The 13550-nt window shown below is 36.7% G+C and overlaps 1 protein-coding gene across 1 annotated transcript in view; it reads right to left on the bottom strand.

Annotated features, from left to right (window-relative positions):
- The window catches only part of CCDC91 (coiled-coil domain containing 91), an 85581-nt gene that overhangs the window by 34570 nt on the left and 37461 nt on the right, over window positions 1-13550 (bottom strand). The window contains exon 7 of the mRNA XM_010281788.1: window positions 1942-2055. Within this exon, the coding sequence (XP_010280090.1) occupies window positions 1942-2055 (114 nt within the window). The remainder of the gene's footprint in view (window positions 1-1941; window positions 2056-13550) is intronic.

Below are 13550 nucleotides of genomic sequence, written 5' to 3'. Positions count from 1 at the left end.
GTTTGAAGGATTCTACAAACTTATTTTCAAAACAATGATGAAACATGTATGGTGTACACTACCTTTGCAAGTGTGTAACTGGGACCCGCCCCCGCCACTCAAAGGGAAAAAACCATCACTGAATCTCAGCCAGGAAAGCGAGGCATTTTCCCTGAATTCTTTCTAGGAATTCCTTCCTTAAGCTGCTACTTTTTAGTACAGTCCATAAAGTATATTTATTACTCTCACAGGTGCATGGCTTTGACCAAGGTCCATTTACTCTGCCTCCTATGTAATCATATAAAAACTATTATGCCAAATGATTTGGAGTTAAAAACATCTTCCACTCTTAAATATAGACAGTCTTTATAAAACTTATGCCAGAAAAAACTAGCTGTCCTTACATATGATTTTTTTTTTAAATTAATAGAAATACGTGTCAATTGACCAATAAGGGAAAAAAGTTGACTGAAATACTTTTGATATTAAAGAACTCTATGGAATGAATGGAAATTACATTCCTATTAGATAAACCAGAGGATTTTGTTTCTTTGAAGATTATATTTTCATTGTTTCACTGATGTGCAAAAACTTCACAAGGACAAGACAGACTAACAATAGTTAGACAATGGAATAATGGCAACAAGCTCCAACTGTGTGTAAGTGGAAAGAAAATGGAACACAAATGGAAATCTAGGAGATTAAGGACAGATGAGTTGCTATTGAAGTGCCTGCAGGAAATTACTGTCAATTCAAAATGGTGTGATCTAGCTGTCAATAGTGAGACATCTGCGTTAGATGGACTAGACCACCTGCACTAGAGGTCCTATTGACCAATTTATTTATAGTACAGGCTATTTTAATAGCAGACCTATTTTCACCTTCCCCACAGCTTATCCTTTGTAAATGACCAACTTCAGATAGAAACAAGCTCAAACATCCTTATGGATCGTGTTTTCCCCAGACATCTGTTTAAATGTCTTTGTCAAGACGACCCATACTGCTGAACGTAAACTCCATGCACAGCATAATGGAAGAGAGCTCATCCAACACTAATCTTAACTAGCAGCAGAACGAAACTTCTGAAGTTAAATCCTATTTCCCATAATACTATTCAGCCCATAAAAGCAGGGAATAGAAAAGGCCCAAGACATTATTCCTCTTTCCTTTTCAGGACAATGTCACCAAATAGATTCAAGCTTAGTAATTTTGTTCATTGAGAATACTGAAATAACTGAATTTGATCTCGGGCTGCTACCGTCATATGAAAAAGTTTTTTTAAATTATCTTTTATTTTTATAAAGAGCCTCAAATGGGAGAAGTGTGTTAACAACTTCTCCTACTGAAAGAAAATCAAACTGTCTTCTAAGTTACATTTTACTGTTTACACACAAGCATTAAACTGCAAGTATATAGCATTAACGGAATACCTGAAACCAAGTTTCAGAACATTACAATATTTCATAACAAGACCAGTGCACTGGCTATAAATCATGGTCAATAGAATACCAATACATTTTCAGGCTGTCTATAATATAGGTTGAGAGGAAAAGTTAATGACTTTGTGTGCATTCAAACTACACAATAAAGTTAATTTGTGAACATAAAATAGCATCTGTAATTGATACTGAAATGCTTTCAATGAACTGAACTCAGATCACAATTTCTATTTGACAGACTGCATTTATGCTTCATCTTTTAAGTTACTGTCATAAGAAATACTTTACATTTCAAGCAATGTTTTAATTCTTGCTTTACTGCTTTTTGGCTTGTGATGTACTTAAAAATCTATAAATATACATGAAGAAATATATCATAGTATCAAATGGTTTTAAAAAAGGAGTGACAAATCTGAAGACATAACTCCTGATTCTGTTTTCCTGTGCACTTTAAGACAGGTTTCACGATTAATAAACTTCACCAATTTCTCACTGTATGAAGTGAAACCCATTAGCAACTCACCCTCTTCTGCTCTTTAATATATTCCATCAGTTCCTCTCTTGTCCTTTTCACTGCTTCTTCGACTGCCTTTTCGTTTCGTTTTTGCTCTTCCATTAATGCTTCCTTGACAATTTCCTTTTTAAAAGGAAAACATGTAAGTGTAAATATTAAAAGTATTTCACAAATGTAATACAGACCATCCCTTGCCTTCCTACTAAAATTTTATCATAACCATTCTCCTTTCTCAATTATAGTTATCCTAAATGTATGCAATAACTTTACAAAAATTTATAAATTCAGTACTTGGATCACTAAAGGGCCTAAAGAAGATAAAAATAATCACTTTAAAGCTGTGTTAAGAGAAACATAATGTTCCCTGAGAGCAGAAGAAAAGGAAGTAATACAGGTGTTACATTCCAACAGAAGCAGGGTACTATTTGTTATTAATAAATAGAATAGAATACTTCCAGTTGGAAGGGACCTACAACAATCATCTAGTCCAACTGCCTGAGCACTTCAGGGCTGACCTGTTAAAGTTAAAGAAAATTATTAAGGGCAGTGTCCAAATGCCTCTTCAACACTGACAGTGTCGAGTACAGGGGGACAATCACTCCCCCAGTCCTGCTGGCCACCCTATTTCTGACACAAGCCAGGATGCTACTGGCCTTCTTGGTCAACTGGGCACACTGTCGTTATTAACTAAATAGTAAATTATTATTGCCATAAATGACAAAATATTAAATCAGAATAATGTGTACTAAGCAACACAGTTTGTACAGAGAAAGTAAAACTAAAAAACATAAAACATTTTTCACCACTTCTGTAAGAAAAAAAGATAAAAATTTAATTATTATTTAATTATTCACAGGCTTTCAGGCTCTTGTCCAAATGACTGAGTCTACCTTGTACATACACTCTTAGCCAAAGAAGAAATCAATTACTTTGTTGCAGTACTTAAAGCATCCAATTTAAAGTATTCCGTTAAAGCACCATACTTATTTATATAAGTATGGAATATACATAGGGAATAATAACTAACATAAGGAGAAATATATAACTTTAGAAATGTTTGTGAGATAAAATATAACCATTTTATTGCTTTTTTTACTGGTTTAATAAACATTTGTCAACCTACGGTGACACCTGCTTTAAATACAGAATCCCAGAATGCTAACTATTATGCATTCTTGGTGCTTTACAATTCTGTTTTGCAGAAAGTATTTTTGCAGGAACTCAATGCTATTAAATGGATTCACTCTGGAGAACAGGTGGAATTCTAAGGTTCTGGAAGTAGAAGATATTTATGAAGTTACGTAATTCATCTGTACATATAAAAGTGGCATTTTACTATATGGTATTAGTGTACAAAATAAAGAATACCACCACTACGTTGGACCAAACCCCATTTTTATTTAAACACTCTTCAGAGGAAGTGTTTCCACTGAAACAGAAACTGTTATTTCTTCCTCTTAGCTATTTACTCCTTTTCAGCCAAAATGGAATAATTTCTGCAAAATTATATTTTTGCTATCTACCTACAGAAAAAGTCTAATATCCCAAATTTGAAATGCACAGCTATGTAGTCCCCATTGTTCTGGAATACAGCAAATATGAAAACCATAGCTGTGAAAAGTGATTATCATTTTTTTCTATTTTAATGCAGTTAAAAAAAAAATCCCGAGACAAAGGTCTCTTTCACCACAGAACTCTGGCAAGACTAACAGAAAAGTTTTATAGAAATACGCTGTTCTCATAATTATATTCCCATGCCAGCTTAATTTGTGAAAAGGTCCCAAAATACTGTCTTGCATTAGAATGGAAAAAATTCCTATCATTTACCCATTAAACTCTTAAAAGCAAATTATAGAACTGATAAGGTGTTATATCTTAGTATGTAGAAAATCTTACATGAATAAAATACCCCTGGTATCAACACAGGCTGGGGGATGAAGGGATTGAGAGCAGCGCTGCTGAGAAGGACTTGGGGGTACTGGTGGACGAAAAGCTGGACATGAGCCGGCAATGTGTGCTCACAGCCCAGAAGGCCAACTGTATCCTGGGCTGCCTGAAAAGCAGCGTGGCCAGCAGGTCGAGGGAGGTGATTCTGCCCCTCTGCTCCGCTCTGCAGAGACCCCACCTGGAGTCCTGTGTCCAGCTCTGGAGCCCTCAGCACAGGAAAGACATGGACCTGCTGGAGCAGGTCCAGAGGAGGGACACAAAAATGGTCAGAGGGATGGAACACCTCTCCTATGAGGACAGGCTCAGAGAGTGGGGGTTGTTCAGCCTGAAGAAGAGAAGGCTCCGGGGAGACCTTATTGCAGCCTTCCAGTACTTAAAGGGGGCTTATAGGAAAGATGAGGACAGACTTTTTAGCAGGGCCTGTTGCGATAGGACAAGAGGTAACAGTTGTAAATTAAAAAAAGGGTAGATATTAGACTAGATATAAGGAAGAAATTTTTCACCATGAGGGTGGTGAGCCACTAGCACAGGTTACCCAGAGAGGTAGTAGATGCCCCATGGCTCGAAACATTCCGAGTCAGGTTGGACAGGGGTCTGCGCAACCTGACCTACTTGAAGATGTCCCTGCTCATTGCAAGGGGGTTGGCCTAGATGAGCTTTAAAAGTCCCTTCCAACCAAAGATTCTATGATTCTATGAATCAGCTAAAGTATGTTAACTTTCCTTTATGAATACTTTTACCAAAGTATTTGGTATCATGCTACTTGAATCACTGTATGAACAAAGGTCCAAATAAAAATACAGTTAAATTCTACAAATATATTTAAAAAAATGCAAGAAAACAGAAACCACTAGCAACACTTTTATAGAAGACTTTTTTTTTTACACCAAGATTAAAACAGAAAAACTAAAATTGGAAAGAATTCTTTTCCATTTAGAATGGCAAGTTCCCAAAATTAAGACCAGTATTAATTCTCTGAAGAATATACACTTACGTATAACAGTGAAAGCAAAGTTGTATTAACATCCTGTTGAGGCAATAAGCAAAGCATACTGTAACTATGCTGGTTTTTACTCCTTGTTATCAAATTTGTTATGTTATTTTTAACAATTGTATACCCTTATTTGCTTTACCACAAGGAATAAGATTACTGAATATACTATGAAGTTGCCTTAACTTTCTACTTACCTTTTTTTCCCTTTGTCACATTCATAATATTTATAAAGAAAGAGTTTTATAATGAGAAGATACAAGGGTTCTCTTAGCTTCTGTAGAAATTCTACTTATGGCCGGTCACAAGTGGTGTCCCCCAGGGCTCAGTATTGGGGCCAGTTCTGTTTGGTACCTTTATCAATGATATGGACAAGGGGATCGACTGTACCATCAGTAAGTTCACAAACACCACCAAGTTAGGTGGGAGTATTGATCTGCTTGAGGGTAGGAGGGCTCTACAGAGGGATCTGGACAAGCTGGATCGATGGGCCAAGGCCAACTGTATGAGGTACAACAAAGCCAAGTGCCTGACCCTGCACTTGGGTCACAACAACCCCATGCAATGCTACAGGCTGGGGGAAGGGTGGCTGGCGAGCTGCCTGGTGGAAAAGTACGTGTGGGTGTCGGTCGACAGCCAGCTGAATATAAGCCAGCAGTGTGCCCAGGTGGCCAAGAAGGCCCATAGCATCCTGGCTTCAGAATGCATCAGAAATAGTGTGGCCAACAGAAGTAAGGAAGTGATCATCCCCCTGTACTCGGCACTACTAAGGCTGCAACTGAAATACTGTGTTCAGTTTTGGGCCCCTCACTACAAGACAGACACTGAGGTGCTGGAGAGCATCCAAAGAAGAGCAATGAAGCTGGTGAAGGGTCTAGAGAACAAGTGCTTGAGGGTAGGAGGGCTCTACAGAGGGATCTGGACAAGCTGGATCGATGGGCCAAGGCCAACTGTATGAGGTACAACAAAGCCAAGTGCCTGACCCTGCACTTGGGTCACAACAACCCCATGCAATGCTACAGGCTGGGGGAAGGGTGGCTGGCGAGCTGCCTGGTGGAAAAGTACGTGTGGGTGTCGGTCGACAGCCAGCTGAATATAAGCCAGCAGTGTGCCCAGGTGGCCAAGAAGGCCCATAGCATCCTGGCTTCAGAATGCATCAGAAATAGTGTGGCCAACAGAAGTAAGGAAGTGATCATCCCCCTGTACTCGGCACTACTAAGGCTGCAACTGAAATACTGTGTTCAGTTTTGGGCCCCTCACTACAAGACAGACACTGAGGTGCTGGAGAGCATCCAAAGAAGAGCAATGAAGCTGGTGAAGGGTCTAGAGAACAAGTCTTATGATGAGCATCTGAGGGAACTGGGGTTCTTTAACTTGGAGAAAAGGAGACTGAGGGCAGACCTTATCACTCTCTACAATTACCTAAAAGGAGGTCATAGCGAGGTGGATGTTAGTCTCTTTTCTGAAGTAACAAGTGACAGGGCAAGGAGAAACGTTCTCATGTAGTGGCAGGGGAGATGTAGATTGGATAATAGGAAAAATTTCTTTACCGAAAGGGTTGTCAAGCATTGGAACAGGATGCCCAGGGAAGTAGTTGAGTCACCATCCCTGGAGGTATTGAAAAGACGCATAGAGGTGGCATTTAGGGACATGGTTTAGTGGCGGACCAAGCAGTGTTAGGTTAGCAGTTGGACTCAATAATCTAAGGGTCTTTTCCAACCTACATGATTTGATGAGTCTATGGTACATCTACCATACTGTAGTTAACCAAAAGAAGTACTGATATACCTCCCAAATATATTAAAATTTATTACTTCATAATAGAAAATTATTTAATATAGAGTACATAAGGAAACGAAAACTGAAATCTCACTATTTCAGATATATACTAATTATACTTACAATCTGCAAATTATCTCAGTCACAGTCTGCCATAACAATGGTACTTCAACAGACGTATCATGTAGCCATCACACTGGACAATCTCATATGACTGTAGACCAAGGCCCGTACTTTAGTGGGCTTCATCTCAATTCTATTTGCCAGAGTCCTGGTAATACTCCAGAATGCTTCTTATTTTTGGCTATTAAACTTCACCAACCGTACTGTAGGATGAATCGTACATGAAACTCTTTCTCTGTGATTTGAATGTCTGTTTCTCAACTGAGTTTAAACATCATCCTGTTTGCTAAATTCAGGAGAAATGAAATAGTACAAGAAAACACACAGCTTTCTCCCCAGGCTTATGTCTTAAAAAACAGACACTAACATCACTACTTAACTGCCTGATTTAATTTGCACTGTGCCTTACTTGCAGCTCACAATAGGCAAACATAGACCTCTGTGTAACAATGACAGCCCACTCAAGACTATCAAAAGACAGCTTTGCTATGGTATCAATGAACTGAGAAGAAAACTTTTATCCTTTCCATCCAGTTTTCAGAAGGCTTCAAAGAGCAAACATCATACAACACCCAGTCCAACTCAGTCACATATTTTTGCCCTGTCCTTTGAATTAATCAGTGATACCAGTTCTTTCCTTTTGCTACAAGAATCTTCACTCCTTCTTCTAGATGACCTTTTACGAAGTGGTCTCCTCTAAGTTCTCAAAGTCACTGTCTTCACTCTATTTTTGTCAGTCATTACAGTAAATGATCAACTGATATCAAGATTATTTAAATTCTGATATTACCTATTACTACTGTTTAACAAAGCCTTAGCTACATGTACATCCCATCAGAGTATGCCCTTACTTTTCCAGTCTCTTTCTTTGCTCTTTCCTGTTACGCTCTATCTACATTCAGACTTTATCCTAATTTAGATTTTGGTTGCAAAATCTTCTTTCACCTTTAGCTAAAAATGGTACAGCTTTATTTGAGGTTTTTAGTGTTATTTTTATAGATTCAAAATGGGAAAGCCCAGTTTCCCTTAGGAAGCTGAGGAAGAGCATTCCACAAATTGCACTTGAGCTGCAACTCTTTTTCTCCCCCCTCCTCCCCTTTTTTTAAGTATCTGATCAGAGGCTGGAGCACAACATTATAGCCACAAAGTTAGCTTCTTTACAGGACTTTACATACATGTGCTTGGCATCAGTTAGAAGATTAGAATACCTAATAAAGTTATTCAAGTACTCCATCAACAAATCATATTCAACCATACATTAAAAATCACAATCACATAATCACAATATATATATCTTGCAGGAAGACAGAAAGAAAAAAAACAGCGTACTGTATATACTAGAGAACTCCAGTCAGTATTTAAAAAGAAAAAGAAAAAAAAAAGACAGCCATATGATGGTTTGCAATTTTATAGGAAAATTCTTTTGTTTCCACACAAGGATCAGGTGGCAGTACTAAATTTTATCTAGGAAATGCAACCACACACTGCAATGTTAGTGGTTTTTTAGAAAATAGTAACCCTCAAATTATAATGTCTGTGGTAACAAAGTACTACAAACTACTACTGAAGTCAGACACGGTTAAAGGCTGTATGCAGTGGCCTACTCCTTTTCCAGACTTTGCGAGTATATTAAAAATAAACTGATCTAATGGCAGGGATCTCTTTCCACTCAGTGCTACTAAGTTGTGTGCTACTTCATACACTCAAGATCATACAAGTTCTTTTTTAATGAAAAAAAAAAATTGTGCGTCCTTATGGAATCACCATGGTCTCCATAAACGTTGGACACACTAATGTTTCTGCAAGAAGGTGGAAAAACAAGAAAGTGAAACTGAAAATATTGGTTGGATATCCTCTTGAAAGAAATGTAAGCAAACACTCCCACTGAAAGTTTAACAATATAATAAAGACAACAGGAATTGGAGAATATGTCCTTTGAAGAGTAAGTTCTTCTACAGCACATTACCTGATACTATATTATCAAAAGCCTATTTGGGTAGGAATCATGATATTGAGAAAAAAGCCCAACAACTTCTTGTATGAATCTGCAAGATATTGAACCTGAAAAGCAATGTTATTAATAGTCCAAGGCTGTTGCTGAAATACACTTTTTTTCTCTTCCAAAGATTAACGCACTCGCACCCAATCAAAATCCTACAAAGTCTAACAAAGTTATTCCTGGAATTGCAATACCAAATATGCCATTTTGCTGGGTACTTCAGAAACACAGAATAAATGAAGTATTTCAAACTCTGCCTACCCGACAGGATTCTGTAACTTATGCAGAAGATGAAGCAAATAACAAATGGACAAAGAAAGACTGATAAACTGATACTATTTTGTATTCCCTTAACTAGCAGCAAACTCAATGCTTTGTATATCACAGATGAGAAGAGTTTTGGAATGTATTTTAAGGAAATGAAATTAATATTATATGTCACATGGAAATCCTCCCAAGTACAAAAACATCATAAAAGAAGGGAAAGCGATGTAAATATCATGAACATTTTATAGGTAAAAGTTGATCTCCTAGTAACAAATACTATAAGTAGAGTGAATAATGATGAGAAAGAGACAAAAGCAAACTCTGAAGCAGAGACAAAAGCCGTTTATAGCCTATTTAACAAAGAAAGAGTAATGGGCTGGAAAGTGATCCTTATGGCAGTATTCTGAAAGGACAAACTATAATTCTTAGGACAAAAAAAATGGATTAATAAAAAATAGAGGAAAAGTGGGAGCTTAGATGAAGATTATATCTATGTTGTCAGATACAATACGTCATCTCTTACAGATAAGATGCCTAAATGACCAGCAACATGTAAACAATTATATTTACAGTAAGATCTGAAACAAAACCATGATACAGTCCAGAGCAACAAGCAACCTGGTTGAAGGTACCAGAAAGTATTTGGAAAGTGGGAAAGAAGAAAGGAAAGACTAAAAGACCTACTGAACTTCAAGTGATAGTGATGCAATCAAAGAGATTTATCAGTGTGTTTAGTGTTGTACAGAAATAGCGCTCAAAGTGGGCATGAAGGAAAAAGTGAGCTAGGCTTCCAAATTCGATATGACCCAAGAGGCAATCTTGCACAGAAAGCATAATGCAGCTATCAAACCTAGTGAGGCAATAGTTCCTGACCCTGCTAAAGAAGCATAGTATCATGAAGTACCACAGAAAACTACTGCCAAGCAGACACCCACTGGTATCTTGCCTCCCCACAACACAGGGGTTCCCAAAGTAGCCAAAATTACTAGATTGCCTGTTGCATCACACAGAAACAAGATGAAAGTTCTGCAAGTTACAGGAGGCACAGATCATTGAAAAACAGCTCTTAAAAACAGTATGATGATTTAATAATAAATTGTAGGGAGTATCATAATACCATGTAGGACATCACTTAGAATGGTAGAAGAAGAAACAGATTTTTGCACCATCATCATGGGAATAGCAGTTAAGAGCATGTTTACACATAAGAAATTCAGGAGAAACTGTATGTATGAAGGAGATGAACAGACAGGACAGAAGGAGTTTATAGGACATCAAATGAGAAAAGTTCTGCAAGGCCAACCCTGAAAACTAGTGTGTACAACAAATGGAGAACATAAACATGGATGAGTGGATTCACAATATGAAATTTGTTCACAGATTTCAAAATCAGGAAAGGGGCACTGCACTCAGTGTTCTCTATTTTTTAAGGTCAGGAAACTGTGGTGCCAATAAACAAAATCCCATAGTTTTGATACCTAAAAAAGATATGTCGGGGAATCTATCTGCAAAAGTAGTCTTACTGGACACTAAAAAGACAAATATATAAACCATATATTTTCTCTTTTTTCTTCATATTATCCTCCAAAATATTCATTATACACCTACTGATTTGACGCACGAGAAAAAAAGAAGTGTTTTTTATAGATTATACGGCTAAGAAAGGGCCATTCAACAGCTAATGAAAGACTGAAAGTTAGAGTGGGAAATAACTTTTTCAACAAACTTTTTTGTCAGTTCTGCCAACCTTCTCAAATACAAGGCAATGAAGAAAAATATTTAGATAAATAATAATTTTCAACAAAAAATTAACAGTTAAGCATTAGTAGAAAAGAAACAAAAGACAGTTCTTTAAGTATACAGCCAATGCCTTCATGTTTTCACTTACATATCTTTTGTTCACCTGCATATGACTGGGCGTAGAAATCTTTACGACATTCAACACAAAATTGATTCAGGCTTGCCAAAACTATCAATAGAAGCACTCCCTCAAGCAGATGAGCATGAATACCAAAAAAGTTGTAATAATGTAGCAGGTAAGTAGTCATTCATTTTTGGAGATTAAGCACCATGTGTTTTAGACATTTTGCTTTTACCTTATAAGCAATGGCATATACTGGTATTCACAAACTCATGGAAAAACATTAAGCATACTTTAAAGCCCATACATTACAGAAAAATCAAAATTTTTTCTACTATTTATATGTTTTCCAGTAAAATTATATTAATACATTCCAAGATAATAAATTACAAATTTATTGTTCTTCAAAGAACACCACATGAACCCTCAGGAGTGTGAGCATATTAAGTTGTCTTGAATGCTTAGAGATTTATTCAGCAAAGACTACTCGGAAGTTCACATTTTTTTTCCATAAGCCTTTTAGTTAACTTTTCTTGCAAAAATATTTTTTCTTTGTATATCTCAGTATATCTGAGTTGTGGCTTGGCTGAATGAAACACTGCAGCCTCAGTTTTCCTGAAATACTTTTGCATTGGTAAGATCATTTTGTCTTAGTGCTTTTGCTCATGTCCAAGAGGAAGTAGAGTTTATGTTAGTTCTTTTAATAAATTAAAGGCTCTTTTTTGTAATTATTTGCAGCCTTAGGAACACCTGAGACTCTACTGTATCTGCTGTGTGGATAATGGCAATGATGAACTCAGGCTCTTTTTCCCTTGAGAGTTAGGGAAGCTATAGTAGATTATACACAGTATTTTAAAATTAAGCATTCAGGAAATGACCGAATGTTGCTTCTAGTGCTTTAGGGGAGTTATTAATTTCATGCTATGACATGGACCTAAATTTCCAGGTCTCACACTGCAGCTGTCAGCTTTCATTTTACTTTTAATGAATTTTCTTTAAAACAAAAATTACAGTGCATAAATTCTCTTTAGCTTCTCTTGATACTTCTCTTCTCCCTCCCCCCCAATTTCACCTCATTTAGGTAACTGGCTATTTAGCTTTGTAAACTGATAACAACTACCACACAGAGAGCTCTGTGCATGATAGCATGTGGTAGCTACTGCTATAGTTACTCTGCATTGCCTACTAATTATAAATACAATACATCATCCTTCCATGTTATCCAAAATTTTATGGATCTCATTATTTTATATCCCCAGAGAATTTTTGGATTTTAGATTTTTCAAAGAGTAAAAATAATGTAAAGAAGATGACAATGGAGAGCACTGTCCACTGTTTTTTTCACTGAAGTTTATAGTTGTACCCCAGGTGCTTCACTGCAATTTTGAATTCTGGGGAAAAAGCTTCTGCTTCAGCCAAAATACCTGCTATAGTTTCTCCATATCTAGAGGGCAACCACTTCTTTATTCCAGTAAGTGTTGTAGAAAAAACATTTTAGTGGAAGAATTTCACCAAGCATTCCCCTCAACACTGACAACTACCAGACATATTAACTCCTCCTTGCAGGAAAATTGTCACTGTAAAAAAAAAACAAACAAAAAAACCCCACCATACACTGTATCAAAAATAGAAAAAAAAATACTGGAGACATGCCAGGCTACATCTAGTCTCCTGAATATATGAGTTCCTCATCTATAATGACTTTTCAATGTGTTGTAAAAGGATCATGATGTTACTGTGCAAATGAACATTATCTTTAATCAAAAGACTACTCTTTTCAAGAAGGAGAGCTTTTTCTCCCTCATTTAACATGCAAGCCCACCCTCCCCAAAACTAAGACTCCTATTCTGAATAAAAATCCCCCAAACCTCTTTTATAAAAGCACTAAGCACATGGATAACACATGTATAAAACCTGATGATACTGCCAGTCTAAATCAAAAGGAAAGTCTTTTGGACTTCTAAAACCTTACTGCCTCTTGAGACAGAAAAACTTTTACCATTTCCTTGGTGATGTAGTGCATCTCATTTATCCCTTCAGAGATATAAGGCTTCAAAGAATATCTTCAATTTAATTAAAAATCCATGTCTCTAAGTAAAGACTCCAAGTCACTGGAACAGTCAAAGCTTTCATGAAAACAAATGCAATATTCATGTTATTTTAATCCTCTAATTTCTTTAAAAAAAGAAGGAGGTATGTCAAGGTTGCTCCATGAAGCCGAAGTGTTAACTCGGTATGTCTTAGTTCCTACTTTCACTGTAAGCTTCTCTTTACTCTGCTGCTTCCTATTTGGTAACAAAATGTTTTATATTAAACATCAGTTATTTACTAAACTGACCCCAAGTCCTCAGATTTTTCTCTGGCAATGTTAAATTAATAAAACAAGTCTTATACAGATGTAGCATATCCTTATCTTAGAAACTCAACACCTATCTGACCAAGGACAAACAATTTTTTACAACAAAGTTTTGTCAAGCATGAATATCTGACAAGTAGAAGCAATCTGCATAAAGCTTCCAGATTTGCATCCACTATGGCTTTCCCTCCTGGCCACTCTCTACAACAACAACAAAAGTCTAAAAAAATACCTGTATCATCCTTGCACAGTAAACATTAATATTTTCTTCTTCTAAACAAACTATTTAGAAGAT

This window comes from Phaethon lepturus, unplaced genomic scaffold (assembly GCF_000687285.1).
Source record: "Phaethon lepturus isolate BGI_N335 unplaced genomic scaffold, ASM68728v1 scaffold1712, whole genome shotgun sequence".
Classification (NCBI taxonomy): domain Eukaryota; kingdom Metazoa; phylum Chordata; class Aves; order Phaethontiformes; family Phaethontidae; genus Phaethon; species Phaethon lepturus.
This window is presented reverse-complemented; position numbering and strand designations above follow the sequence as displayed.